The sequence below is a fragment of the Silene latifolia genome, chromosome Y (genome assembly GCF_048544455.1).
Source record: "Silene latifolia isolate original U9 population chromosome Y, ASM4854445v1, whole genome shotgun sequence".
Lineage (NCBI taxonomy): Eukaryota > Viridiplantae > Streptophyta > Magnoliopsida > Caryophyllales > Caryophyllaceae > Silene > Silene latifolia.
The window spans coordinates 300208544-300235038 of NC_133538.1; the positions used below are offsets into that span (position 1 = coordinate 300208544).

The following is a 26495-nucleotide window of genomic DNA, read 5'->3' on the forward strand; positions in this document are numbered from 1 at the left end:
AAGATTTTGTATTGAGATGATTAAATGATTACAAAGTAAGTCTTATTTATACTAATAAGACCACAACTTCTTAAACTGAAAATAAGGAACTAACCCACAACATTAGGCCACTAATCTATAATTTAGGAACTACCCACTCAACTTATTGACTCCTAAAAATACTCTAACAACTGATGACCATGACTACCATTTACCACATGATCCTAAATAATAGTAGTCAACTTTGAATTAGTTTCCAACAGATTTTAATCAAGTTGATATGGAGTGTGACAAAGTAAGTAAATCTCAAGGACCTATTAGAGGAGCTAGTTTCTTTAACATGTGGAAGATAAGGAATGAGTTGATGGACATTCCCTTTAAAGGTCCTAGATTTACTTGGTGTAACAACCGTAAAGGAGATGAAAGAGTGTATGAGAGGATTGATAAGGCTTTGGGGTCTAGGGATTGGCTGAGTTTTTTCCCAGACTCTGGTATTAAGCATTACCCAATTCAGATTTCTGACCATGCACCAATTGAAGTGAATTTACAACTTGTAAAAAATGAAGGGAAACGGCCCTATAAGTTGGACGCGTGGGCATTAGACAATGAGGAATGCCTGGAACGGGTGCGTTCGGCTTGGGGCAGCGGGATGTGGGTTCTCCAAACTTTCAAGTTGCTAGGAAATTAACACGAGTTCGTTCTACGGTTAAAAAATGGGCCATCGATAAACAAGATGAGTGGATGGGAAAATGGGATGATTTTGACAAGCGACTTGAAGAGGGTATGAACATAGCTATTGCAGGGGAGGGGGATGAAATGTATACAAGGGTAAATGATGAAGTTAAGGATTTTGCAAAAGCGGTCTCTATCTTTTGGAGACAAAGGGCTAAAGTGAAATGGATGGCGGATGGAGATACGTGTACAAGATTTTTCTTTAATTGGGTTAAAGGAAGGGCTGGGAGAAATTATATCCATGGTATTAAGGGGACGAATGGGGTTTGGATTTATGACCCGGATATGATAGGCAATGAATTCCAATGCACGTTTAAGAGGTTGTACAAGGAGGGTACAAACTTGGGGGAGAGCTGTGATGTTCATGACTATGATGACATTTTGCAACATGTGAAGAAGGCAGTCCCGCAAGATAAGATTGACTTCTTAAAGAAACCCTTCACGGCTAAAGAAGTACGTTGCGCTGTGTTCCAGATGGGGGGTATGAAATCACCTGGGCCCGATGGTATCCCGGCTTGCTTCTTTCAAAAATGCTGGTTTTTCATCAAAAAAGACTTTACTGCGGCGGTGTTATCTACCTTAAATTCGGGTAGGACTTTAAGGGAGTTGAATAGGACTTTCTTTGCGCTAATCCCTAAGCTGGAAAACCCGGAGGTGGTGTTTGATTACAGGCCTGTAAGTCTTTGTAATGTGTTCATGCGCATTGTGTCTAAATGTATCACCAACAGGATTTCAAAGGTCATGAGTTCTTTGGTTAGTGACTTTCAAAATGCTTTCCTCCCAGGAAGACTCATTAGTGATAATATCCTCTTGGCTCATGAGGCGATTCATTACATAACAAGTAATAAGAAAGGAAAACATGGTAAGTGTGCTTTCAAGGCTGATATGAGTAAGGCTTATGATAGAATCTGTAGATACCCGTATCCGTCGATATTGGAATTTATAGAGAACCCGACAAACACCCGATGATGATAGGACACATGTATCCTTTAGTTGTCATTGTCATTATTTGAGCTCGTTTTACGATGTAGAATGAGCGTTGTTATTTAAGTATTAATTTAAATGATATTTAAATTAAATGTTTTTTTAAAGTGAGTTCATTTTATTGTTTTAATTTGAATTTATTTTCTTAAATTTATTTTATTGAAAATAAAATATATTTTTTTTGATTTGAAAAATCATTTATTTTAGTGTGTTATTTGATTTGAAAAATCGATTTCGAAAGTTGAAAACTCGTTTTAATCACACGATTTGTGAGCTCGTTTTATGCTTGATTTGGGCTCGATTTTCGATGCACTTTCGACCCAACTTCCTCTCCCATAACCCGCGTTCGATTCTTAGCCAAAGCCTACCCCAAACCCTTTGTTTAACCCACCCAAATCTCGTTCCAAACATCCCTCCAACACAGCCCAATTCCTTCCTTTACCCGTGTTTGTATAGCCCATCGAAAGCCCTTCTAAACCGACTTAAACTTGGTCCAAACCCGCAACCCATCACCACCAACCCGTGCTCCACATTACCCACAACAACCCAACACCTATACTACCTCGAAACACTTCCACAAGTCCATCCAAAACAGGCCCCAAAACGAAACAGCACAAGCAGCCCCCCCTGTTTTGCGTGCTCAAACCCGAGTCTAAAACCCGCTCCAAACACCACCTAAACCCGTGCCCATTAACCCTAAACCATACCCTAGTATCCTACCCATATTATCTTAGCTTAACCACCAAGCAAACCCCCCATACAAACCCTAAAAATCCCACGAAATAGCTGATGGACAGTAGCTATACGAAACAGGCCCGACTGCTTGTTGCCCTACTTCTACCCTTCGAAACTCCTTATAAATACCCCCCTTTACCATACATTCATTTCTCTAAGTTCTCCATACATACTACCGTCACTTACAAGCTTTAAACTCCAGAAAAAAACCCTAATTGCCTCTCAAAAACCCTCGACAAAACCGACTTACAAACTGAGAATTAGTTTGTGTGTCCTCTTTGAAACCGTTCGTTCAACCATCAAATCTCCATTAAAATTCTAGTTTCTTGTTCCAAATTAACCACACAACATACATCTACATCTTAGATAAAGATTTACGAGCCAAATTGCCCTTGAGAGTACACGAATCCCCTCGAAAAACAGAGTGTTATACACTCTGGGCCGTTTTATTACTTTCTGTCTGTCAGTTCTGTTTGTGCTCGTTTTTCGTGCCCAATAACTCAAAACGAGCAGGGATTGTTTTAAGATCTCTGTTCTCCTATCTTTCTAGTTTTCAAAACATCTTTTAAATCGAATTTTCACCGTGAAACGAGAGAGAAATCGCAGTTTGAAAGTTGCTGTCCAGATTTGCAAAAAACGTGTTGTTGCTTTGTTCCTTCGTCGACGACGGCCTCTCGAGATAAAATCTACCATCGATTACGACCCAAGACGGTGTCAACGATACATGTAGGTTGAGGGTGCATCAAATCCTCCTCTTCTCCCTTTTATTTCGTTCTTTTTATGTTTGTTTTTTATTGTTTCGTTTTACATTGTTTATCGTTTTGTTTATCGTTTGACATCGTTAACTATGAAACTAGTTTAGTCCGAGTATGAGTTAAAGTACCACCATGAACACCCGCGTTGACTTGAGATGGGAAAGAAATCCGCCATATCGGTCGGTCGTATCCCCCGTCTCATTTACATATCCTCGTGTTCAAGGTAGGGCATTAATAAAACGAATTCTAACTTCGTTCCTCGCTTTTGACCCCTCGTTTGTTTCGTTCAATTCGACCTACCCTAGGACCCTTCGCATGTTAGTTCGACCTCTGATTGTTAACATATGACTTATTTAGACGGTATTAAATCAACTTAATAACCTAATTAGACATGTTAGGGTGCTTCGACACAAGCATTAAAATCGACCAACAATTCTATAACCTAATTGAATGCATCTCTCTTTTCACCTAATTTCTCGCTAGTATAAGAGTGCGTGATTAGCACCTTCTTATTAACACTCGATGAGTTAAATTAATTAGCGAACTTGACCTAATTCGACCCTTTAGGCCGTGTAGAGCACCCGGTTTTAAGCAAAGCTTTCTGACCTCGTTTATCATCGTTTTCTAATATACATCCCGCATCGCTTCGCAAATCTATCTAACTAATGAATCTAACCTAGGAACTAGGGTGGACGTGGCTTTAGGCCGTGAGGGTGGCCGTGCCTCTTATTGTTTCATTTGTTTTATATGTTGGAGCTTGTGTCCTCCAGTTAGTGCGGATAACGTCATTGCACATGCACTTGTACGGACAAGTGGGAGCTTGTTGGGGTTGGTGTCCTTAACAGTTAGTGCAAGGACTTATAAACCTCTAAAAGGATCAAAGGGTATACTTTGTATCATAATCAGTTGATCCACGTTTATCAATAACGGTTGGCTTGCTAGATAAGTTTGACGTTATTGTCATACAGATGGCGGTGATCAACTGGTCCCTAAAAGTCACACCTATAGGATACGTCTTGAGTGATGTGACGGTATGAAAATACTGATCATGTAGATGCCAAATCGACTAACCAGTTAGTCTGAGTTATTTGATTAATAATTAGTCAAAATATGATGTTGAGATATTATATTTAATACGGATTAAATATCATGGGCTAAAGGCGAATTAACCAGTTAATTCGTAAAATTAAATATAAACGATTTATATTTAATTAAATGTATATTGAATATAATTATACAATACTGCTTGTAGGTTAATATCCGTATACTACCCTTTAATTGCAGGACTATAACGTAAATTTAGACATGCAATTTATAGTCATAAAACGATAAACACAATGAAATGATTAATGTATAGAAATAACCTCGGGTCCTTTAAATTGCGGCGTAAAGGCGAGTAAATCAAAGCGATTTCCTCCTAATCGTTACACCCAAGACTTTGTCCGAGATATGCCCTTGTGCTAGAACAGTGTTCTCCGATTGCCTTGCAATATAGGGAGAAGCGATGTGAGTTTTGTCGAGATGAGAGATCTCGGGTTTTGAGAGGAGAATGCTCTTCAAAACCCTAGTTTTTCTGCAAATGAAATTGTCTAGGTCAAAAGGAGAGGGAGTCTCTCCTTTTGTTTGGTTCGGCCGGACCGAGTGCATGCATGGGGAAGTGGGCTTCCACTTCCTCTTAATTTTAGCTCGAGGTCCAGTTCGCCAAATGCTAAAATGTATATGACGGGTTTATATTATAAACTGTTATCGGTTATCGGAAATTAAGGCATCAGCTAATAATACGGGTTAGCTGAATTATTAATTCGTGTCCGACAAAGCAGTATTGTATAATTATATTCAATATACATTTAATTAAATATAAATCGTTTATATTTAATTTTACGAATTAACTGGTTAATTCGCCTTTAGCCCATGATATTTAATCCGTATTAAATATAATATCTCAACATCATATTTTGACTAATTATTAATCAAATAACTCAGACTAACTGGTTAGTCAGATTTGGCATCTACATGACTGTATTTTCATACCGTCACATCACTCAAGACGTATCCTATAGGTGTGACTTTTAGGGACCAGTTGATCACCGCCATCTGTATGACAATAACGTCAAACTTATCTAGCAAGCCAACCGTTATTGATAAACGTGGATCAACTGATTATGATACAAAGTATACCCTTTGATCCTTTTAGAGGTTTATAAGTCCTTGCACTAACTGTTAAGGACACCAACCCCAACAAGCTCCCACTTGTCCGTACAAGTGCATGTGCAATGACGTTATCCGCACTAACTGGAGGACACAAGCTCCAACAAACTCCCACTTGTCCGTACAAGTGTATGTGCGATAACCGATTCTCATATTCATTTAAAAATTTCTCCCACTCAATGTAAAACAATTTGCAGATCTGGATCCGCAAAGGTCGTATTTTACAATCGATCTGTATCTAGAGTGGTTTCCCCGACTAGAGAGTAACTTAACTGATAAAACGAATCCGTATCCGAGCATGGCCATGCATTTCGATTCTGACTCCTCGAGTGGCCCCGAGAAATATCGAGTACGATAAAGGTTGAATATTTCCTTCAACTCGACTCCTTCCGATCTAAGCACAGCATGAAATGACCCAGAAAAAAATCTACTTGGCCCCCTGTTACGGATGACCGTGAGAAAGAAACCAAAGTCACCCAAAATGCCTTAGTCTCAAGAGACAGTCGATAGTCAAGAGATTCGACTCTAAGGATCACCATGGAAGTCCTATCCACGACCGGGCAACGAATGTTATAAAACATTTAGGACTCCACGTCGATGTCACAATGGTGTCCTACGAAATATCCGTATAAATCGCCTCTGTGATTGGTCAGTCAACCGGTTGACTTATGGCTCGTTGAACCCACCATCAACCAACGTCACAAAATAATTGCCAGAGTTATCAGCTCATGTGGGCAATTAAGGACTAACAATATATGATGTTTGTTCAGTTCACTTTGTGGTGTTCAAAATCGTCGTACAATTCCACATGAAAAACAAAATATATATATATAAAATATCAAAACGATGATGTCGTATAGAGTACAAAGGAGAATGAATCTGATCCATAAAAGAGTACTACAACTTAGGAACACGTTTGATTCCCATGGAATTAACGTGCCCTTCATGCTTATCTTGTCGTAATGCTTTAGTGAGAGGATCTGCTATGTTGTCATCTGTAGCAATCTTTTCTATCACTACTGTCTTTTGCTCCACGTAATCCCGGATTAGATGAGCTTTCCGTTGTACATGTCTAGACTTGTTGCTAGACTTTGGCTCCTTAGCTTGGAAGATGGCACCACTATTGTCGCAATAGATGGTGATCGGGTCATTCGAACTAGGCACTACAGATAGCCCATGTAAGAATTGACGCATCCATATCGCTTCCTTTGTAGCTTCAGACGCGGCATAGTACTCGGACTCGATCGTAGAATCTCTTGTAACATGATTTGTTTCGAACTCTTCGGTGATCTGCAGCGCCATTAAGAGTAAAAACGAATCCCGACCGAGATTTCGAGTCATCACGATCCGTTTGGAAGCTAGCATCTCACAGAAGGTTGCGCATAGCGTTTGAGAGCCTCCATAAGTCAATGCCCAATCTTTAGTCCTCCGGAGGTACTTAAGAATGTTCTTGACAGCCAACCAATGTGGTTCACCTGGTTGCTGTTGGAATCGACTTGTCATACTCAATGCATATGCCACGTCCGGACGTGTGCATATCATGGCATACATGATAGATCCTATTGCCGAGGCATAAGGTATCCGTGCCATGCGCTCTTTCTCTTCCGGTGTCTCTGGTGCCTGAGACTTGCTCAAATGCACCCCTGGAGACATAGGAAGGAACCCCTTCTTGGAGTTAGTCATCTTTGAATCTCTCTAGGACTTTGTCTATGTAAGACTCTGATCGAGAGATAACATCCGTCGTGATCTATCTCGATAGATGCGGATGCCTAGAATTCTTTGTGCCTCTCCCAGATCTTTCATCTGGAAATGGTTCTTCAACCATACTTTCACCGAAGTTAAGAGAGGTATGTCATTCCCAATCAGGAGTATGTCGTCAACATACAATATTAGGAAGACAATCTTGCTCCCACTCGACTTGATATATAGACATGGTTCCTCGACCGATCGAGTAAATCCATTTTCTTTTATCACTTGGTCGAACCGATGATTCCAACTCCGAGATGCTTGCTTAAGTCCATAAATGGAACGCTTAAGCTTGCACACTTTCTTAGGATGTTCAGGATCGATGAAACCTTCGGGTTGTACCATGTACAACTCTTCCTCCAAAAAGCCGTTTAAGAAGGCGGTTTTCACATCCATTTGCCAAATTTCATAGTCATGAAAAGCAGCGATCGCTAAGATAATCCGAATGGAACGCAGCATAACTACGGGTGCAAAAATCTCATCGTAGTGCAAACCTGGCACTTGGGTGAAACCTTTTGCAACTAGTCGTGCTTTGTAGATATCTTGCTGACCTTCCACAGAATGCTTTATCTTGTAAAGCCATTTGCATTGAAGGGGACGAACCTTAGCAGGTAAGTCAACAAGATCCCACACGTTGTTCTCATACATGGAGTCCATCTCGGATTGCATGGCCTCAAGCCATAGTTTCGAGTCAGAACTAGTCATGGCACCTTTATAGGTTGCGGGTTCACTACTCGTTAAGAGTAGAACGTCATCTATGTCATGTTCCTCGACCATACCGATGTATCTGTCCGGAGGAATAGAGACTCTTCCCGACCTCCTAGGTTCCTCAGGAATGTTCACCGCAGCCGGGATTGAAGGAATAGGTTCCTCCAATAGTTGCTCGGTATTTGGTTCTGGAATCTCCGACAGGTCGAAGGTTCTATCACTCTTTGCATTCTCGAGAAATTCCTTCTCTAAGAATGTCGCACTAGCCGCAACAAAAACACGTTGTTCGGTTGGCGAATAGAAGTAATGACCACGTGATCCTTTAGGATAACCTATAAAGTATGTCTTGACCGATCGCGGGCCGAGCTTATCTTCAGGTCTCCACTTGACATAAGCCTCGCAGCCCCAAACCCGTATAAAGGACAAGTTAGGGACCGTTCCTTCCATAGTTCATATGGAGTTTTGTCAACAGACTTTAGACGGACTTCGGTTAAGTATTAGAGCGGTGACAAAGAGCATAACCCCATAATGAATCGGGTAAAACCGTGTGACTCATCATGGATCGAACCATATCAAGTAGTGTTCGATTTCTCCGTTCGGACACACCATTCAGGTGAGGTGTTCCGGTGGAGTTAAGCGTAGGGCGATCCAGTCTTTAAGGTGTTGATCAAACTCGTGAGAAAGATACTCGCCACCACGATCTGAACGTAGTGTTTTTATCTTTCTACCAAGTAGGTTCTGTACCCTATTTTGGTATTCTTTGAATTTCTCAAAGGATTCACTTTTATGCTTCATTAAGTAGACATAGCCATATCTACTTAAATCATCCGTGAAAGTGATGAAATACCTATAGCCTTCTCGTGCGGTGATTGACATAGGGCCACATACATCCGTGTGTATGAGTCCTAATAGGTCAGCAGCGCGCATTCCAACACCTTTGAAGGAAATACGAGTCATCTTACCGATGAGACATGATTCACACGTGCCAAATGATTGAAAATCAAAGGCCGAGATAGCTCCATGTTTGATGAGTCTGTTTTTACGCGTTTCTCATTAATGTGTCCCATACGGCGGTGCCATAGATACGTTTGATCTTTGTCACCAACCTTTAACTTTTTATTCATTACGTGTAATATTTCGTTGGTCTGATCTAAAACATAAATTCCGTTCATGGAGACGCCTTGTCAGTAAATCATATCGTGTAATGAGAAAATGCAAGCATTGTTTTCTATTACAAATGAAAAACCAAGTTTATCAAGTTTAAACCGAAATAATGTTTTTGAAAGACTAGGAACATAATAGCAATCACATAATGATAACTCAAATCCGCTTGGAAGCTGGATCACATATGTCCCCTTGGAGATGGCAGCTACTCTTGCTCCATTCCCAACACGCAGGTCCACCTCACCCTTTACGAGGGGTTCGATGTTTCGGAGCCCCCGCACATGATTACACAGATGAGAACCACAACCAGTATCAAGTACCCAAGTTAAAGTAACTTGCGTGGTTAATCTCAATCATATGAATAAAAGTAGAAGAGAGAGAAGACATACCAACAGGCTTAACACGACCTGCCTTTAAGTCCTCATGATAAACAGGACATGTGCGTCTCCAATGCCCAGTCTTGTGGCAATGATGGCATTCCATGTTTTCACTCTTGCTCTTTGTCGTGCTCGATGAGTTACTCGCCTCACCAGGACCACTCTTACCTGAACCCGACTTCTTGAACTTCGCCTTACCCTTTGTTAGGTTTTTTGAGCTTTGCCCTTACCTTTCCCTTTGTTTGACACAACGAGAACATCTTGTTTCGAACTCCCACTGAACTTCATGTCCTTCTCGGTCTGTACGAGGAGGGAGTGCAATTCATGGGGAGTTTTCTTCAAATCATTCATATAGTAATTCGCTCTGAATTGCGAATAACCATCGTGGAGTGAGTGAAGAATACGGTCGATAACAATATTCTTTGCGATGTTACGAGTTAAAGGTCTCGAGTTTCTCGACATTCTCAATCATCGAGAATGTGTGGGCTAACCGGTTGGCCCTTCGGAGTCTCGCATCAAAGAAGCGAGTGGTATGCTCATAGGTCACGATTCTCGGTGCTTTCGAGAATTCCTTAGTGAGCGTGGTGAAAATCTTGTTTGCACCATGGGCTATGAAGCGTTTCGGCAAATTGGGTTCCATTGCAAAAATAAGTACGTTCTTTACCGCACCCGCTTCTAAAGCGAAATCGTTATACTTGTCGATCTCGTTTATTCGGCCGTGGGGCCTGGGTTTAACGGCATGGGCTAAAGCAGATATCCGAGCTTTCCGTCGGCGGCGGCATTCCGTAATGCCGCCTCCCAGTCCGCGAAGTTGGATCCGTCATTCTTGATCGAGTAGGCGATTCATCCGACTCATGAAGATCCTAAGCCAGGACTCACGGTCCAATGTGGCACTTGGCATTGGGTTATCACTTGAACCGACCATTTGATGTTTAGCGAGTTTAATACGTGATCTACACCGAAAAAGAAGGAAAAACAAAACGAAATAAGCAACTCATCGAGGTGATTTAAGTCTATTTTAAAATTCATTTTAAACATGTAGACTCTCCCACTTGCATAATTGATCTCCCTCAAGAATGATACAAGTGATCCCAAGACTCAATTTCTGTAAAGCGATAAGCCAATTTGTTTAGCTAATTCTTAGGAAGAACTCTTGGTCGATAGATTTCCGTAAATCCTATCTATAGTCCACCATAGTCACAGGATCGTACGAGTGACCATAGTGTTGAGATAAAATAGGTCAATCGGTTCCAACTTACCCGACGTAGAAGGGGTCATAGTATGCCTACCGACGAAGAAGGGACTCATTGGAGTTTGACCTATAAAGATCGTTCTCAATTTTTGTTTATACGAGGAAGATCCCATCAACTAAATTATAATTCATTTTAAGTGAACGAATAACTAGCGTCTGCGTGAATGAATTAATTTGGGTGATGGCTTAACATGATCGTGTGACATACGAATGTCAAAGAAAACTAACTCGTGACCTCTATATGTGTCAGTTTTCATGTAATAATTAGGTGGTTTGGTTTTAGGCGGAAAATGATGCAAATTATCGTAACAATGAATAAATAAAGTAATGCAATACGTAAATAAAAAATTTCCTAGTGTGGCCTATCCTAGTAAAAGAACATAATACAACTTTGGAATCCACCGTTGGACCCGAAAAGCTTGTCTTGATGTTCCATCTTGATCCAAGTAGCGGGAGTGAGCATCGGTCTCCATCTTTGGTCTTCTCAAAAATTACAAATTTATAATTACAAAATATAAACCTATTTACATTCTAATTAAAACTGTAATTACAAGTGAAAAATCCAAAACGGAGATACAAGATCTCAAAATACAACCAAGACCGTGTTCCATCATTACGGTAACACGTTCTACTAAGGCCACACTAAGTTACAATCAATTGTAAAAATTAAATACGTAATTAAAAGGCATTCACGGCATTCATAAATTAACGATAAATAAAAAAGCATCAACTAAAAAAAAATTCATTCGTGACATAATTCCGTAATTATGTTAAATTTATCCAAACCACCTTTTAATGATTAAAATTCATGTGATAAAACCGCTTCTATCATTTAATTTTAATCCATTATAATCCGTCATTTTAAAGACGCTTTAAAACAACTATATGGTACGTGAGTGAATCAATTCACTATTAAGCGAGTGTACTATATCCGTATAAAGTACATATTTAAGCCAAAAGAAAATTTAAATCAAAAGAAACAAATTTTCAAAGCTGTTAAAGACGAAATCCCTCGATCCAGGGACATAAGTGCTCGATCGAGGGACGGGGAGGGAAACTCGATCGATCGAACGCAAGTCGATCGAGAGGTATGCTAACCAGGAGGTGCTCGATCGACTAAAGCGGAGGTCGATCGTGTACCTATATCAGCAAAACTACTCGATCGAGTACGAGGACAACTCGATCGAGCAGAGGGGTTTTGAAAGCAGGTCGATCGAGTACAGCAAGGACTCGATCAAGCAAAAAATTTGGAACAGGGTCGATCGAGTACAGCAGGGACTCGATCGAGCAAAAATTATCTGAGAAAAGCCACTCGATCGATTAAAAACATGGTCGATCAGTGCAAAAATCTCTGGGAAAATCCAAAACCCTCGTGAAAACATATTTGAGACAAAATCAATTGCAAATATGATCAAAAACGCATTAAAACAAATTTGACAATTGACAAAACATGACATATTGTTATAATCTCGGTATAAAACAACAATATGCAAAAACCAAATCGAAAAAACATGAAATTACCGTGTAATACATGACACGGTTTGAAAAAAAACTGCCGTGTATACTAGGCACGGTTTTCAAAGCAGAAAATCATCGTTTCAAAAACGTTTTATGAAAAACACATGAAAAATTCACGTGGCCTCGCTCACGATACCACTTGTAGGTTAATATCCGTATACTACCCTTTAATTGCAGGACTATAACGTAAATTTAGACATGCAATTTATAGTCATAAAACGATAAACACAATGAAATGATTAATGTATAGAAATAACCTCGGGTCCTTTAAATTGCGGCGTAAAAACGAGAAATCAAAGCGATTTCCTCCTAATCGTTACACCCAAGACTTTGTCCGAGATATGCCCTTGTGCTAGAACAGTGTTCTCCGATTGCCTTGCAATATAGGGAGAAGCGATGTGAGTTTTGTCGAGATGAGAGATCTCGGGTTTTCGAGAGGAGAATGCTCTTCAAAACCCTAGTTTTTTCGCAAATGAAATTGTCTAGGTCAAAAGGAGAGGAGTCTCTCCTTTTGTTTGGTTCAAGGACGAGTGCATGCATGGGGAAGTGGGCTTCCACTTCCTCTTAATTTTAGCTCGAGGTCCGATTCGCAAATGCTAAAATGTATATGACGGGTTTATATTATAAGCATTATCGGTTATCGGAAATTAAGGCATCGGCTAATAATACGGGTTAGCTGAATTATTAATTCGTGTCCGATAAAAAGCGATATTGTATAATTATATTCAATATACATTTAATTAAATATAAATCGTTTATATTTAATTTTGAATTAATAGTTAATTCGCCTTTAGCCCATGATATTTAATCCGTATTAAATATAATATCTCAACATCATATTTTGACTAATTATTAATCAAATAACTCGGACTAAGCTGGTTAGTCGATTTGGCATCTACATGATTTGTATTTTCATACCGTCACATCACTCAAGACGTATCCTATAGGTGTGACTTTTAGGGACCAGTTGATCACCGCCATCTGTATGACAATAACGTCAAACTTATCTAGCAAGCCAACCGTTATTGATAAACGTGGATCAACTGATTATGATACAAAGTATACCCTTTGATCCTTTTAGAGGTTTATAAGTCCTTGCACTAACTGTTAAGGACACCAACCCCAACATTATATCATTTGTTCTTTGTCGTTTTGTAGCTTGTAAGTTATAGTTTGTTCATCGAGTTGTAATTTTCAAGTTTTGTTTTACTTTTATCGAGTCAAAACTTCTTCAAAAACCTTAGTCTTGTTTGGTTAGATGGTTGTGCCCCAATGCATGTAAGAGCGTAGTAAATCGCATGTTGTTTAAAGCAACATGGCCCGATTTATGCTAATGCATGCTTTGGTGCGTAGCCCCATGTCTAATTTGATAAGATTAAGTGAAAGCACGCATTACGAGGAGTGACCCAAGGCCGTGAGTCATGTAAGCCGTGGGCCACCCCCTTGTGCACGTTTCCCTAGGCCGAGTTGGCCGTGTAGTGTGTCATGTGTGGTTTTGTGTATAGCGTTGTATTTTAGATCGAGTTGTATCTTTAATTTCTCGTTGTGTCGGCATGAAATGCCTGGGTTGTAATAGGGTAGATCCCAACGGCTCCCCCATTCCCATCAAGCTTTGTTTGTTTCGTTTATATGTTGTTAGATCAATCAACCCACATGCTAAATTACAACTTTGACAAAGTTAGTTTAGTTGCATCTAAATCGACATAGAAACTTCACATGTTAGGGTTTTAAAAACGATGTTTGCATATCATATATCGTAGTAGCTATGACCTTGTTTGAAATCCGACACTTGACTTAGTAGAGGCCGCTATCGACGGGCGGGGTTAGGTGTCCTTATGGGCTTCCTAACACGTACCCTCACCCCTTACTCAAGATCTATGGTTTGTGGATCCGTCTAAATACCATGGGATTACGAGAGTCATTCAAATTGAGTGATATAGGGTACAAGTCTTTATCTTTAATCACTCGTAGTCGATTGGCTTTATGCTTTTCGATGAAAGGTGTAAAGTTGACTTGAACGGTTCCAAGTTCCCAAAAAACTTGGTGGCGACTCTAATTTGTCTTAATTCGATTCGAAAGAACCTCGAGTCGATTATGCCTAGTGTGGATCCCGCGGACGCAGATCCCGCGGCCTTGTCCACAGTTTGACGACTCCGCTGGGGAAAAGAGGACTAGTTACACTTTGTTTCTAGGGTCTTTTCCTCCGAGGTGAAACTTGAAAACAAAGTATTGGAAAGTAAAACATTACTCATAGTGCTACGATTCATGCATAAACCCTTAAGGACTTTCCCGGGCCGTCCCAGCGTTTCTTTGTGATGCGTGAGGGGCGACGTCCCACTATGCCAGGAACTTGCACATTGCTTGCTTCCGCTCCTCCTCGCCGTGGTTCTTGATGGTGGGGATGCTATTCTAGGTACTCTACCTAAAGGCCCTTGCTCTATAAGACCCAAAAAGGATGGAGGGCATAGACCTTCTTGTAGAAGACTTGCCGAGACTTAAAGATGTCTAGGAGCATACATCCTTCTAACATGAGAATGACAATGTGCGAAATGAATTTCCCGAGTCTTTTCAAATTTTCCGTATCGATTTCAAAACTGAACTTTTGAACAACTTACTTTCAAAATAGCATGGTTTTAAAAACGCGGAATGCTGCCCAAGTAGGACTAGATTTTTCGGCCCAAAATAAGCTTTTTATATAGCATGATTTGCCCATTTCAAATCTCATTTTCAAATCGATCATTCGTTTTTTTTTTTCAAATTCAATCCAAAATATTTCTCGAACCTTAACCAAGCATGAAATGCGTCGAGTCGTGTCCGGGCCCTGGCCGTGTTAGGCTAGGCGTGTTTTACCCCGAGAGTCTAGAACCCGACCTTGTTGGGTCGCCCAAGCTCACCTCTTGGGATTCGAGTCATGTTGGTCCACCTTTTTGTCTAGGATAGTCCACAGAAACGCCCAAGCTAGGCCATTGTGGACGTTTCATGCGAACCTATGGGCTATGTTAGTCCAATCACGGGTTTAGTCACACCGAGTCCGGGTTAGAACCGAATTATGATGGTTCGGATCGTGTCGTTTGTCGAGTCCAAAATGAATCAAGGTCTAAATCCAACCGTGAGTCGAACCTTTTGGTTAATCCGTCTCAAGTCGAGTTTTTGTTTGAGTCAAGTTGGTGTCGTGTCCTTAAGTGTGCAGGGGCTCTTACATTCGAATATTGACTCAGTTCAGGGTTTTCTTGTAGAAAGGCCGCCAAAAACCCGACGTCAAGCAATGGAAGATGCTTTTAACAAACTCACTAAGGCCGTGAACCTTATGATGGCAAGAATGGATGTGATCGAATCCAAGCTGGGTGAAGATTCCTCTTCATCTACCCCACCTCTGACTGATCTGGAGAAACGGTTCAAGTTCATCGAAGACCGTCTGAAACTCTCCCAGGGGAAGAACATCCACTATGAAAATGCTAGGGCCTATGCCCGATTCGAGATAAGTTGCCCACAAACATGGTACTCACTGATATCCCAAAGTTTAAGGGCACAGAAGATCCGGTCCACCATGTTAAGGCCTATAAGGGGTACTTAGCACTGAAGGGAGTACCTGATGACATGCTCTCTGAAATTTTCGCTCAATCTCTGGATGAACACCCGAAGGCGTGGTTCTACAATCTGGACCTTAAGAACTTCCCTACTTTCGAAGATATTACGGTGGAGTTACGTAAGCACTATCTTTGACAATGTCGAGATTCAAACCAACATAAGAACATTGGAGGTGATGACACAGAAAGAAAAAGAAGGCTTTACTGAATTCCTTGCGAGATGGCGCGCTGAAAGCGTGAAATTAGCCAAGAAGCCTGATGAAGTTGAAATGGTAGATAAGTTCGTGAAGAATCTACGACCTGTTTACCGCAATGCTCTGAAATACCAGAATTTTGGCTCTTTCAAAGAATTGATAAGAATCGGGATAAAGGTAGAAGATGATGTCATAAGGGCAGAGGCTGAAAAGCCAAAAGGGTACCAAGGGGCCTCGTCATCTAAGACAAAAGCCCCAGCAACGACCCATATTGATGAAGCCATCAATCTCTTAGAAAGGCAATCGAAGAAGCCGCAGCGCCAAACACCTAGGGCATTCACCGATATCGGATACACTTATACATACGCTCTCCAAAGGCTCATAGCCCAAGGAAAGCTGAAGCCTATTGGTCCAACTCTGGACCCTCCCGCTGATCAACAAGGTAAATGGTATAAACCAAATGCCTACTGTGCCTTTCATCAAGGGAAAGGCCATGATACTGAAAGGTGCTATCGACTGAAGCACGAAATCCAGGACATGATTGAGAATGGAACGCTCCCGATCCCAACTGTTAAACCCAATAACATCACGAATCCATTTGGCGATCACGCCAACTTTGTTTCTGTCGAAGACAATGTCGATTATTCCCATCTTATCCACCCATGTCACTTGAAAGGAGTGTTTATCGGGAAAATATTTATGGATTGCTTTGAATTCTTGCCAAACCCGAAGAATGAAATTCAAGTCGGGAGTCTTGCTCTAGAATGTACTCCTCTCGTTAACGAAGTTAATAAAAGACAATTCGATTCACCAACCTTCATCATTGGCGTAGATCCTCAGAGGACTACCTCGGGATGGAGGCAGACCATCGAAGGGATCAAGGACTAGAACCGAGCATCTAAGCTGACGGCTGAACAAGGGAAAGCTCAAGACCAGATTTGAAAAATTATGAGTCGGGATCTGTTTTCTTTTCTTAGTCGAGTCGAGTCTAGGACTTTCTTTTCTTGAAGTTGAGTCGTTTGTCCCGCGATGACCTAGGGTGTGTCCTAGGAATCATTCCTTTGAGTCTGTTAAGCAATTGCCTTTCCAATCAAAAGTTACAGTTTCAATTCCAAATATCTCTTGTTTTCAATCCTCAATCATTCCGAAAACATGATAAAATGCACTGACACTCAAAGGCATCTCGGGGTAGAAATATGTCCCGTTTCAAAATGCAAGGATACTTTAGGATCCCGTGTACATTTCCTTTACCTATTCCCCTGTCTGCGGTGGTAGAAAATCTCCATCTCGAACCAATGTTTGTGACAAGCTTTTAGATGATTCTATGACAAACCAGGACTAGCTCCTTGTTTCCCTATCGATGATGGAAGGCAAGCCTTTTCCCCAACAAAATCATCCCATCTTGAAGAGAGAAGATATAAACCCGTTCTAACAAGGAATTGTTAGTTCCTACCCAAATTAGTTGGCGAAGCCCAGTTTTCAAGGTGTATCCATTTATGACTAAGAGAATGAATAGAAGATCATTTTCAAAGAGAGAAAAAAGATGAAAAAGAATGAAAAATGAGAAAAGAGAAAAATTGGAAAAATGAAAAAAAAAAATGAAAAAACAAAAAAGAAAAATGAAAAAAAGATGAAAGAAAAAGAAAAAAGGAAAAAAGATGTTGAAATTACGGAAGCCAGAATTCAAGTCAAGTACCCATAGTTGAGGTTCAATGGGCGAAGCCCAAAAGCATAAGTAGTGACCTCTTTACCCTCTAAGTCCTTCCTGAGACGGTTACAAGGGGATAGTCAGGCATTTTGAGAATCATTCCGCTTGTCTTTGTTACATTTTGACCTTTAGGGTCCAGATATGGAAATTTGAACCCACATCGATTCCCAACCCATTTGTACTCGGGTTTCATCAAACCTGAGACACCATTTCCAACCACGTTATAAGCCATAGCTGTTGGCCTTAGCACCACAAAGCGAACCTTCAGAATGATGGTTTAACTTACGAACCTATTTTTACCAAGCTCCACATCCCAAAGAATCAAAACCTTTTGTACCAACCCTAGACACGGGATACAACGGTACCTTACAAGCTAGAATAGGATACGACATGATACCTTAGGTGAAACCTTTGAGTATGTACACACAATAAAAATGCCATGTTTATGCACCAAGATCGAACTACGTCGGATTTGATTTCGCTCCACGCGAATACGTAGGCAGTCCTTCAGAATAAGGGATTCAATCCACTCATCAACCAAGTTGTCATCTTGTCGGTTTCTTACGGGTCCTAACAAAGTCCAAATGAAGCCACCTTTGTTTGAGTCGGTCTTAGCACTCGATGTAGGCTAGGATGAGGATATAGGTTCAGATGAATAGTATCAAGTTTCAGAATGAGCTTTATCGAACGGTTTAGGCAAAGATGCCGAGTCATATAGATGTAGGTTTGTGTTGGGAACAGAAAATATGAAAAACCCGCTGAAAAGAAAGAAGGCGTGGAAGAAAAATAGTAAAAGCCCGCTGAAAAGAAAGAAGGCGGTGGCAAGAAATGATGAATACTACATTTGAAAAGAAAGGAGGCGAGGAGAAGAGTGACAAAATGTTCCCAACAAGAGTGATGTGTGATGTCTAAGTGTTCTCATAAAATCAGTCTGTGTTTAGTGTCTGGGCGAAGCCAATGTTTTTGCTCCGTGGGTTTAATCCACCTTGTCAATACCAAGTGATCATCTTGATTCCCGGGTGCCCTCGGGAGAACGCCTACGTTATACGATGTCTCAATCCCAAGTTGACGACCTTGTGATTCTCATTTCCCATTTTGGTGCGCCGGATTGGCCAATTTACTTTTCTACCCCCAACAAGTCAATAATTGAATTTAAACTCGTGCACACTTACGGTTTTATTTTCTTTTTTGTTTTGCGGTAGCGGGCTACGCCACGTTATTTACGGGTCATACTGAGAATGTCCGAGTCGTATTTCTGCTCACCGTCAAGGTTCGATTTCAAAATGCCAAATATTTCAGAGTTCCGAAATTTCAAAACTTTTTGCGAATTATGGATAGATTATCCAAGTAGTGGTACATTTCAAGTCAAGGTTCAAATCTCAAAGTTCAAAATCAAATTTTGGGTCGACGACCCAACATCCAAATGATTCGTTTCAAATTCAAATTTCGGGTCGATGGCCCAACATCGTAAGGGATGTCAAATTCAAAATTTGGGGCGATGGCCCAATTATTCAAAATCTTCAACGAGTTCAAATTTGGTCGATGACCCAGTCTTTCAAATTCAATTTCAGGTCGACAACCCAGCATTCCAACACTTCAACTTCAAACCTCGGGTCGATGGCCCAACATTTCTAAGTGATGATAAATTCAAAATTCGGGTCGATGACCCAATTATTCAAAATTTTCAAATTCAATTTTCGGGTCGATGGCCCAATCTTTCAAATGATCTAATTTTAGGATCGATGATCCAAATGTGCTTATGTGATGATTATTGCTCGTACATTTTCTATGTTTCAAATATAGCAGGATATGCTTCAATTGGGGGCTCTAAAGTCTTCGACTTTAGAGCCATCAAATCAGGGACTCTGGCGTTGGCTTCAGAGACCATTATCAAGATGTAAAGGATGACATCCACCAAGAATTCAATTCAATTACAAGAGTAATAAATGGACGAATTCCGTAGCTGAAAGCAAATGATGAAAGCGGAGGCAACCTCCTCGGAAAGTCCCATCCCATTTTGGACAAACGCCAGCAGATGATAAATTTTGGGCAAAGGTCAGCAGATGATGAATTTTGGACAAACGCCAGCAGATGATAAACGTTGGGCATGCGTCAGCACTGGCCGAACTACGAAGCGGGTTTGATTCCGTCAGAAACGGATACGTAGGCGCCTAAGGATAAGGCTCAATCCATCATATATGCAACTTTGTGGGTCGACGACCAACAACGATAATTTGACACAACAGAAGTAAGAGTTAATCCCCAACGAAGTTTCAGGTATGATATCTTCTTATGGCTGGTGAGCTTATATACGCAAGTCTAATGGACTATAAACGACCCGCAGAATCCTCAGGTCGAGAGGGACCTGGGGTATACTTTGACTTTCGCCTTGTCCAAGCCTCAGTCAAAGTGGGGGCTCTGTAGATACCCGTATCCGTCGATATTGGAATTTATAGAGAACCCGACAAACACCCGATGATGATAGGACACATGTATCCTTTAGTTGTCATTGTCATTATTTGGGCTCGTTTTACGATGTAGAATGAGCGTTGTCGATGAAGTATTAATTTAAATTATATTTAAATTAAATGTTTTTTTAAAGTGAGTTCATTTTATTGTTTTAATTTGAATTTATTTTCTTAAATTTATTTTATTGAAAATAAAATATATTTTTTTTGATTTGAAAAATCATTTATTTTAGTGTGTTATTTGATTTGAAAAATCGATTTCGAAAGTTGAAAACTCGTTTTAATCACACGATTTGTGAGCTCGTTTTATGCTTGATTTGGACTCGATTTTCGATGCACTTTCGACCCAACTTCCTCTCCCATAACCCGCGTTCGATTCTTAGCCAAAGACTACCCCAAACCCTTTGTTTAACCTACCCAAATCTCGTTCCAAACATCCCCCCAACACAGCCCAATTCCTTCCTTTACCCGTGTTTGTATAGCCCATCGAAAACCCTTCTAAACCGACTCAAACTTGGTCCAAACCCGCAACCCATCACCACCAAACCGTGCTCCACATTACCCACAACAACCCAGCACCTATACCACCTCGAAACACTTCCACAATTCCATCCAAAACAGGCCCCAAAACGAAACAAAGACAAGCGGCCCCCTGTTTTGCGTGCTCAAACCCGAGTCCAAAACCCGCTCCAAACACCACCTAAACCCGTGCCCATTAACCCTAAACCATACCCTAGTATCCTACCCATATTATCTTATCTTAAACACCAAGGAAAACCCCCATACAAACCCTAAAAACCCCACGAAATAGCTGATGGACAGCAGCTATACGAAACAGGCCCGACTGCTTGTTGCCCTACTTCTACCCTTCGAAACTCCTTATAAATACCCCCCTTTACCATACATTCATTTATCTAAGTTCTCCATACATACTAACGTCACTTACAAGCTTTAAACTCCAGAAACAAACCCTAATTGCCTCTCAAAAACCCTCGACAAAACCGACTTACAAACTGAGAATCAGTTTGTGTGTCCTCTTCGAAACCGTTCGTTCAACCATCAAACCTCCATTAAAATTCGAGTATCTTGTTCCAAATTAACCACACAACATCCATATACATCTTAGGCAAAGATTTACGAGCCAAATTGCCCTTGAGAGTACACGAATCCCCTCGAAAAACAGAGTGTTATACGCTCTGTTTTCGCGGCTTTTCCTGTCTGTCCAGTTCTATTTGTGCTCGTTTTTCGTGCCCAATAACTCAAAACGAGCAGGGATTGTTTTAAGATCTCTGCTCTTCTCTCTTTCTAGTTTTCAAAACATCTTTTAAATCGAATTTTCACCGTGAAACGAGAGATAAATTGCAGTTTGAAAGTTGCTGTCCAGATTTACAAAAAACGTGTTGTTGCTTTGTTCCTTCGTCGACGACGGCCTCTCGAGATAAAATCTACCATCGATTACGACCCAAGACGGTGTAAACGAGACATGTAGGTTGAGGGTGCATCAAATCCTCCTCTTCTCCCTTTTATTTCGTTCTTTTTATGTTTGTTTTTTATTGTTTCGTTTTACATTGTTTATCGTTTTGTTTATCGTTTGACATCGTTAACTATGAAACTAGTTTAGTCCGAGTATGAGTTAAAGTACCACCATGAACACCTGCGTTGACTTGAGATGGGAAAGAAATCCGCCACATCAGTCGGTCGTATCCCCCGTCTCATTTACATATCCTCGTGTTCAAGGTAGGGCATTAATAAAACGAATTCTAACTTCGTTCCTCGCTTTTGACCCCTCGTTTGTTTCGTTCAATTCGACCTACCCTAGGACCGTTCGCATATTAGTTCGACCTCTGATTGTTAACATATGACTTAATTAGACGGTATTAAATCAACTTAATAACCTAATTAGACATGTTAGGGTGCTTCGACACAAGCATTAAAATCGACCAACAATTCTATAACCTAATTGAATGCATCTCTCTTTTCACCTAATTTCTCGCTAGTATAAGAGTGCGTGATTAGAACCTTCTTATTAACACTCGATGAGTTAAATTAATTAGCGAAATTGACCTAATTCGACCCTTTATGCCGTGTAGTGCACCCGGTTTTAAGCAAAGCTTTCTGACCTCGTTTATCATCGTTTTCTAATATACATCCCGCATCGCTTCGCAAATCTATCTAACTAATGAATCTAACCTAGGAACTAGGGTGGACATGGCTTTAGGCCGTGAGGGTGGCCGTGCCTCTTCTTGTTTCATTTGTTTTATATCATTTGTTCTTTGTCGTTTTGTAGCTTGTAAGTTATAGTTTGTTCATCGAGTTGTAATTTTCAAGTCTTGTTTGGTTAGATGGTTGTGCCCCAATGCATGTAAGAGCGTAGTAAATCGCATGTTGTTTAAAGCAACATGGCCCGATTTATGCTAATGCATGCTTTGGTGCGTAGCCCCATGTCTAATTTGATAAGATTAAGTGAAAGCACGCATTACGAGGAGTGACCCAAGGCCGTGAGTCATGTAAGCCGTGGGCCACCCCCTTGTGCACGTTTCCCTAGGCCGAGTTGGCCGTGTAGTGTGTCGTGTGTGGTTTTGTGTATAGCGTTGTATTTTAGATCGAGTTGTATCTTTAATTTCTCGTTGTGTCGGCATGAAATGCCTAGGTTGTAATAGGGTAGATCCCAACGGCTCCCCCATTCCCATCAAGCCTTGTTTGTTTCGTTTATATTTTGTTAGATCAATCAACCCACATGCTAAATTTCAACTTTGACAAAGGTAGTTTAGTTGCATCTAAATCGACATAGAAACTTCACATGTTAGGGTTTTAAAAACGATGTTTGCATATCATATATCGTAGTAGCTATGACCTTGTTTGAAATCCGACACTTGACTTAGTAGAGGCCGTTATCGACGGGCGGGGTTAGGTGTCCTTATGGGCTTCCTAACACGTACCCTCACCCCTTACTCAAGATCTATGGTTTGTGGATCCGTCTAAATACCATTGGATTACGAGAGTCATTCAAATCGAGTGATATAGGGTACAAGTCTTTATCTTTAATCACTCGTAGTCGATTGGCTTTATGCTTTTCGATGAAAGGTGTAAAGTTGACTTGAACGGTTCCAAGTTCCCAAAAAACTTGGTGGCGACTCTAATTTGTCTTAATTCGATTCGAAAGAACCTCGAGTGGATTATGCCTAGTGTGGATCCCGCGGACGCAGAACCCGCGGGCGTTGTCCACAGAATCAAATGGGATTTCTTGGAAGCGGTTCTGCTGAAATTCGGGTTCCCGGAAAATATGGTGACCTTAATTATGAATTGTGTTTCAACGGTAAGCTATGAAGTGCTCATTAATGGATCACCAATGCCCCAGTCCAAGCCACGTTGTGGTCTACGCCAGGGTGACCCACTTTCCCCATTTCTGTTCATCTTGTGTATGGAAGTGCTGGCGGCGAATGTGGAAAATGCTACTGATATGGGTAAGATTAGGGGCATTCAGCTTTGCAGGGGTGTTAAACCTCTTTCACATCTGTTTTTTGCAGATGACTCGATTTTCTTCTTTCATGATAAGGATAATGCTGCCAGTCATCTAAAAAGCATCATGGATAAGTACTGTGAGGCTTCAGGGCAGGTTTTGAACTCGGATAAATCAGGCATTCTGTTCAGCCCTAGTACAACTTTAGCCAAGGCTAAGAGGACTATGGAAATTTTCGGTGTAAGAAAGGGTACGGGTATTGAAAATTATTTGGGTATACCGGCTGAATTTCAGGACTCGAAGCAAGGTATTTTTAAGTCGCTTATTGAGTATGTTACAAGGCGTATTTCATCTTGGAATGGCATTTTTTTTTCTACAGCTGGGCGACTGACTCTCATTTCCTCAGTCTTATCAAATCTCTCAAATTACTTTCTATCGGTGTTTCGAATACCGGTAAGTGTGGCAAGGAAAATTAATTCCATTTTGTCACATTTTTGATGGGCTGGGTGTAAATTGGGTAAGAAGGTCCATTGGTGTAGTAAGAACTTTATGAGTATGCCTAAGTGTAAAGGAGGCTTAGGGATTAGAAATGTGGAGTGCTTAAATAAGGCTCTTTTGGCAAAGCATGGATGGAGACTTATCTCAGGAGACAAGTCATATTTTGGTAAGATCTTCCGTAAGAAAATTTTCGGAAAAGATGAGGTAAAGGAAGGAGCTTATCCATTATCCAGGAATAATGGGTCTTGGGGGGTGCGTAGTATCAAGTATGGGTTGGAACTTATTATGGATAAGATAGGGTGGAAACCAGGAGTCGAGTCGAATCTTAACATTTGGAATGAAAATTGGGTTAATGGGCATAGACCTGAACCACGGGATTGTATCCTGGAACCTCGGTTCTTTCATTTGGGGGACCTACGGGTAAAGGATTTACTTTCCCCGGGTGGAAACTGGAACGCTCATCTGGTTAATTTCTTGTTTAATGAGGACTGGGCAAGGCAAATCCTAGCAACTCCTTTTTGTCGCTCCAGGATAAAGGATGAGGTTTTTTTGGCCGCTCACTGATGATGGGTCATATACTGTTAAAAGTGGGTATGGTATCGTTTTTTAGGAGTATATGGAAGATAAAGGAACCTGGAAAGACAGGTCAAGGATAAATGAGAAAGGAAAAGACTTCTGTAAGTCGAAACTCTGGAAGCTCCCGGGCCCATCCATGTGGAAGATCCTGCTATGGAGGATCATCACCAACACGCTTCCAATAGGTAAGGAGTTTGAAAGACGGAAGATTGGGGAGACTTTTAGGTGTGGTCTGTGTGCTGGTAGTGAGGATTACCTGGAGACGTCGGAACATCTCTTCAGGGATTGTCATATCTCCGCTAGGATATGGGCAGGATCAGAGCTGGGTATTAGAGTAGAGAGTGCTTTGGGGCTGAACATTGGCGATTGGATTATAAATTGGGTTCGTTTCTTGTCAAACCTTGAGGAGGGGGAGGAAAGGGTTCTCAATTTCATGGCTACACTTTGGCAAATCTGGCTGTTAAGAAATAATGTTATGTTTAATGGGGTGAAGGTTGATCCCTTGACCCTCTTTAGAACCCTTGCTTTGAGTGTTCAGGATTGCCTGAAAGGACTAAATCTTGAGGAGGAAAGATGGGAAAAGATGCAGAACAACCAGGTGTTGGGGTCTATGCCTAGGAGGAAGGACGCTAAGGAGCTACAGGCAGGACGCCCGTTCTTCGTGATTGGGAAGCAGGGCCAGTGTAGGGGTACCAGAGTAAAGGTTGATGCAAGCTGGGAAAGAAATCTCGAAGCAGCTTGTGGTTGGGTGGCTTATGATAGATAGGGGGTGGAGATCCATAGAGGAAAAAGGAAGTGGAAAGCGGAGTCCGCGCTACAGGTGGAAGCTCTAGGATTATGGGAGGTCTGTGCTTGGGCGAGAGATAGGGGCGAGCTTCACCTGGAGGTTACAACGGACTGCTTAAGGCTGGTAAATCAGATTGCAGGTCTTGAGAAGGAAAGCCATAGTGTCAGAGGAATACTCGGAGATCTTAAAAGTATCTAGGTTTACTTTTATTGTGTGAGTTTTAGTTTTATACCTAGGCATCTTAATAACATTGCGCATGGTCTGGCTCGCCAGGCCATGAAAATGTAGACTTTCTTTTACTGTTGCCAAAAAAAAAAAAAATACTCTAAACATGAATCAAATTTTATTTTTACATAAAAAATAAATAAAAAATTATATCAATATTCATAACTTTTCATTTTCTACAAATAGTGACCGTATTTGATATACATTGAAACTCATTTTAATTTCAGTAAGTCGCCCTTGTGACGAATAGTGACGGATATATTCGTCACAAAATTATGACGGGTTAAATATCACTCACATGGATAGATAAGACAAAAATCAAAGTGCCTAAAGAGTAAAAAATGATCAGTCTTTATCTACCCATGTAGGTATTGTTTGATCCGTTACAGAAACTGACCGTCACAAATGAGAATTTGTGTTTTAATGTTACTTATTTTGTATACTATTACAGTATTACCATTTAAAACAAAATAAAATATTTTAAAAAATTATGTGATGTTAGTAGGTTAAGGAAGGGCAGCAGGAATAACGGATAATAAAACAACAAAATTAGGAACTAGATCTTCTAAGTAGGTTCAAAAATATATATTAATATTATAATGCAGGAATTAGGTCTAAGACCATCCCCAAGCAATGGTCACGCTAACTAGGTCACGACCCGATTTTACTCTTAATTCCACCTTATTAACTTTGACCTATTTTTACCCTCCCAAGCAGAAGGTCGCGACCTAGGTCATCAACCCAATCATTTTCCACTTCACAACATTCCCAATCATACCCCACTATCATATTATATACTTTTTTTTTATGATTTTTTTATTGTTCCACCAATCA

The 26495-nt window shown here is 40.8% G+C and overlaps 1 protein-coding gene across 1 annotated transcript; it reads left to right on the top strand.

The window, feature by feature from the left end:
• Positions 1-319: 319 nt before the first annotated feature.
• Positions 320-25415, top strand: LOC141631015 (uncharacterized). Its single transcript, XM_074443743.1, has 5 exons — positions 320-532; positions 625-1573; positions 23643-23882; positions 24147-24616; positions 24684-25415. Exons 1-5 carry the CDS (start codon positions 320-322, stop codon positions 25413-25415), a joined length of 2604 nt encoding a protein of 867 aa, XP_074299844.1.
• Positions 25416-26495: the final 1080 nt, after the last annotated feature.

Bases quoted from the DNA above. Each gene is read 5' to 3' on its own strand.
- LOC141631015 (XM_074443743.1), top strand. From the start codon at position 320: ATGTGGAAGATAAGGAATGAGTTGATGGACATTCCCTTTAAAGGTCCT. The intron at 533-624 runs GTAAAAAATGAA...GGCTTGGGGCAG, and splicing joins TTGAAGTGAATTTACAACTT to CGGGATGTGGGTTCTCCAAA. The intron at 23,883-24,146 runs GTATTTTTAAGT...CTAAGTGTAAAG, and splicing joins ATTTCAGGACTCGAAGCAAG to GAGGCTTAGGGATTAGAAAT.